Genomic DNA, 4,097 nt, shown 5'->3' with positions numbered 1-4,097 from the left:
TATATGTATATGTATATGTATATGTATATTTTAAAATAACTCAGTCACAATCACTATGTCTGTTGCTGCTCTTTCTATTGATATGTCTCTAGATTCACACCAACACCATAATAAAGAACAATATTGACGTTATTTGTAAGAGCTTAGAGAACATTGCGGTGTTAATAATCAGACTGACTGTGAGATGTGCGTCTCTGTTTCAGTCTCCAGCGAACGTAGAGAAAGCTCTGCGTCTCTTCAGTCAGTTACTGAACAACAAGATGTTCCTGTTGACCTTCATTCACACTCTGGAGGCTCAGAGGTCGTTCTCCATGAGAGACCGTGGGAACGTCGCCTCGCTGCTGATGGCCGCTCTGCAGGTACCTCCTATAGCACATCTAACATTGTTATAAACTGGTTATTAGGTGTTTAATACATGTTTTGTAGCGGTGATAGGTTTTAATAACAGTTAATAGATGTTTTGTAGATGATTGAAAATGTTAATAACTGTTAATATGTGTTGTTGACGGTAATAACTGTTAATAACTGTTAATAGAAGTGTTGTTGATGGTAATAACTGTTAATAACTGTTAATAGATGTGGTGTTGATGGTAATAACTGTTAACTGTTAATAGAAGTGTTGTTGATGGTAATAACTGTTAACTGTTAATAGAAGTGTTGTTGATGGTAATAACTGTTAATAGAAGTGTTGTTGATGGTAATAACTGTTAATAGAAGTGGTGTTGATGGTAATACCTGTTAATAGATGTTTTGTAGGCATGGTAAGTGTTGTAAAGTGGTTAATATATGTTTTATTGATGTAATAATTGTTAAAAGCAGTTAATAGGTGTTTATTAGGTTGGTGATAATTTGTAATACCAACATATATGTTTTGTAGATGGTCAAAAGTGGTAATAACAGTTAATAGATGTATTGTATGTGGTGATAAGTGTTAATAACTGTTAATAGATGTATTGTTGGTGGTGATAAGTGTTAATAACAGTTAATAGATGTTTTGTATGTGGTGATAAGTGTTAATAACTGTTAATAGATGCTTTGTATGTGGTGATAAGTGTTAATAACTGTTAATAGATGTTTAATAGATGATGGGTTTATGGTAATAACTGTTGATAATAGTTAATAGATGTTGGATGGTAAAGAAGTGTTGTAGGTGAATAAATCAATCAATATCTGGTTAGAAATTCAAAACGTTAAAAACAAGACATAGAATGTGACGTCTACATTGAACCATCCTAAGCATGAGGAGCAGTGGGCTGACTTGATATCTGTCTCTCAGGGTCGGATGGAATATGCTACAGTGGTGTTGAAACAGCTGCTGGCCGACCTCATCGAGAAGAATCTGGAGAACAGAAACCATCCTAAACTACTTCTGAGGAGGTCGGTGCACCTCCTTCAACCTTTATCCTTCTTACCTTAGACAATGAAATATCTTGGACTGTGTATGATCCAAGGCATTGGTCCTGACCCGAGACCTCTGTGTGTTCAGGACGGAGTCTGTGGCCGAGAAGATGCTGACCAACTGGTTCACCTTCCTGCTGCATCGCTTCCTCAAGGTAACCTGTCGTCTCCTCGTTGGTTCACTTCCTCCTCCTCTTCTCTCTAATAGAGCTTGTTAAGCTCCTCCTCCTCAGTCTGACCGTGACCAATCAGATCAGAGCTGTAACTTGATTTATTCGTAGGAAAATAAAGTGATTGGTTAAAATCCTGCTGCTGATGAGTTTAAGGATTAAACTGTTGTAATGAAGGAATTCAGACCTGACACTGTCTCTCTCTCTCTTTGTCTCTTTTCTGTCTGTCTCTCTACCTGTCTGTCATCCTGTCTCTCTGTCTCTCCATCTCTCTAACTGTCTGTCTGTCTGTCTATTTGTCTTCCCGTCTGTCTGTCTATCTCCCTGTCTATCCATCTCTCTAACTGTCTGTCTGTCTATTTGTCTTCCCGTCTGTCTGTCTATCTCCCTGTCTCTCCATCTCTCTAACTGCCTGTCTGTCTCTCAGGAGTGTGCAGGTGAGCCTCTCTTCATGTTGTATTGTGCCATAAAGCAGCAGATGGAAAAAGGGCCGATAGACGCGATCACAGGAGAAGCTCGTTACTCTCTGAGTGAAGACAAACTGATCAGACAACAGATCGACTACAAGCAGCTGGTAACAGACACACACACACACACCTACACACACACACCTACACACACACACACACACACACACAACTTTAGTGAAAACACTTTGGTCTTATTTTGTTGCATTATATACATTTATATCATTTATGTCCATTTATCCAGTTCAACAACCAATCGATAAAGATGTTTCACTGTGACAACAAAGAGTGTGATGAAGTTCAGACAGACACTCTCTCTCTCTCTCTCTCTCTCTCTCTCTCTCTGTCCCAGACTCTGATGTGCATCCCTCCGGAGGGTGAGACAGGTACAGAGGTCCCGGTGAAGGTGTTGAACTGTGACACGGTGACTCAGGTCAAAGACAAGCTGCTGGACGCTGTTTATAAGGGGATCCCGTTCTCTCAGAGACCTCAGGCCGACGACATGGACCTCGGTAAGAACTGTCTCACTGTCTCACTTCCTGTCTGAGGATCATGACATCATGTGACCACGCTCTGTGTGTTTGTGATGTCAGAGTGGCGTCAAGGTCGACTGACCAGGATCATCCTGCAGGACGAAGACGTGACCACCAAGATAGAGAGCGACTGGAAGAGACTGAACACACTGGCTCACTACCAGGTGCACACTCACTGATACACACACACACACACACTGGCTCACTACCAGGTGCACACTCACTGATACACACACACAGTTATAAAACTTTGGTTTTATAACTAAAAACAAGGTTTTGATTATTTGAATTATATTCAAAACAAATCTGCTCTTTCAGCTTTGCATGCTGGGATATCTGAAGGAGTCTTAAATGGCCGGGCGACATATATTTTGTTGTCATCTTGTTCTTCTTATGTCTGCAGTTCAAATAAATATCTCAGATTAATTATTCTGAATGTTTGTGAGGATCATTTCTGTCACATTAAAACAGTTACTTTGCTAATATTGTAAATATGAAGCCAGTAGAATCAGAGGAACACGTTCTGTGGTTGAAGACGATGGCGGTCTGAGCTCTTCATCAGCAGTGACACAGTGTTTGAGACCGAGTCCAGATCCTGGACCAGATAAGACTCGACCCACTGCTGGATCGCTGGTGGACCGCTGGTGGACCGCTGGTGGATCGCTGGTGGATCGCTGGTGGACCGCTGGTGGACCGTTGGTGGACCGCTGGTGGACCGCTGGTGGACCGCTGGTGGATCGCTGGTGGACCGCTGGTGGACCGCTGGTGGATCGCTGGTGGACCGCTGGTGGATCGCTGGTGGATCGCTGGTGGATCGCTGGTGGATCGCTGGTGGATCGCTGGTGGACCGCTGGTGGACCGCTGGTGGACCGCTGGTGGACCGCTGGTGGATCGCTGGTGGACCGCTGGTGGATCGCTGGTGGACCGTTGGTGGACCGCTGGTGGACCGCTGGTGGATCGCTGGTGGACCGCTGGTGGACCGCTGGTGGACCGCTGGTGGATCGCTGGTGGATCGCTGGTGGACCGCTGGTGGATCGCTGGTGGATCGCTGGTGGACCGCTGGTGGATCGCTGGTGGATCGCTGGTGGACCGCTGGTCAGCTGTTTGACTGATGTGTCTCTGTGTGTTGCTAGGTAACGGACGGCTCTCTGGTGGCGCTGGTCCAGAAGCAGGTTTCTGCCTACAATATCGCCAACTCCTTCACCTTCACCAGATCTCTGAGCAGATACGGTACTCTCTCTCACACACACACACACTACCACTCACACACTCACTCACTCACACTCACTCACACACTACCACTCACTCACTCACACACTACCACTCACACACACACTCACTCACACACTACCACTCACACACACACTCACACACTCACTCACTCACACACACTCACTCACACACTACCACTCACACACTCACACACTACCACTCACACACTCACTCACTCACACACTACCACTCACTCACACACTACCACTCACACACACACTCACACACTCACTCACTCACACACACACACACTCACA

The 4,097-nt window shown here is 44.8% G+C and overlaps 1 protein-coding gene across 1 annotated transcript in view; it reads left to right on the top strand.

The window, feature by feature from the left end:
* Positions 1-92: 92 nt before the first annotated feature.
* The window catches only part of LOC116378053 (plexin A3-like), a gene marked incomplete at its 5' end in the record, with an annotated part of 8,832 nt that continues 4,827 nt past the window's right edge, over positions 93-4,097 (top strand). The window contains 7 exons of the mRNA XM_031839853.1: positions 93-359; positions 1,277-1,377; positions 1,487-1,553; positions 1,996-2,142; positions 2,388-2,547; positions 2,629-2,732; positions 3,702-3,798. Coding sequence (XP_031695713.1) covers positions 93-359; positions 1,277-1,377; positions 1,487-1,553; positions 1,996-2,142; positions 2,388-2,547; positions 2,629-2,732; positions 3,702-3,798 — 943 coding nt within the window. The remainder of the gene's footprint in view (positions 360-1,276; positions 1,378-1,486; positions 1,554-1,995; positions 2,143-2,387; positions 2,548-2,628; positions 2,733-3,701; positions 3,799-4,097) is intronic.

This window comes from Anarrhichthys ocellatus, unplaced genomic scaffold (genome assembly GCF_004355925.1).
Source record: "Anarrhichthys ocellatus isolate YVR2014 unplaced genomic scaffold, GSC_Weel_1.0 scaffold2013, whole genome shotgun sequence".
NCBI lineage: Eukaryota > Metazoa > Chordata > Actinopteri > Perciformes > Anarhichadidae > Anarrhichthys > Anarrhichthys ocellatus.
Note: the sequence above shows the minus strand (reverse complement) of the source record. Positions and strands in the feature narration are given on the sequence as shown.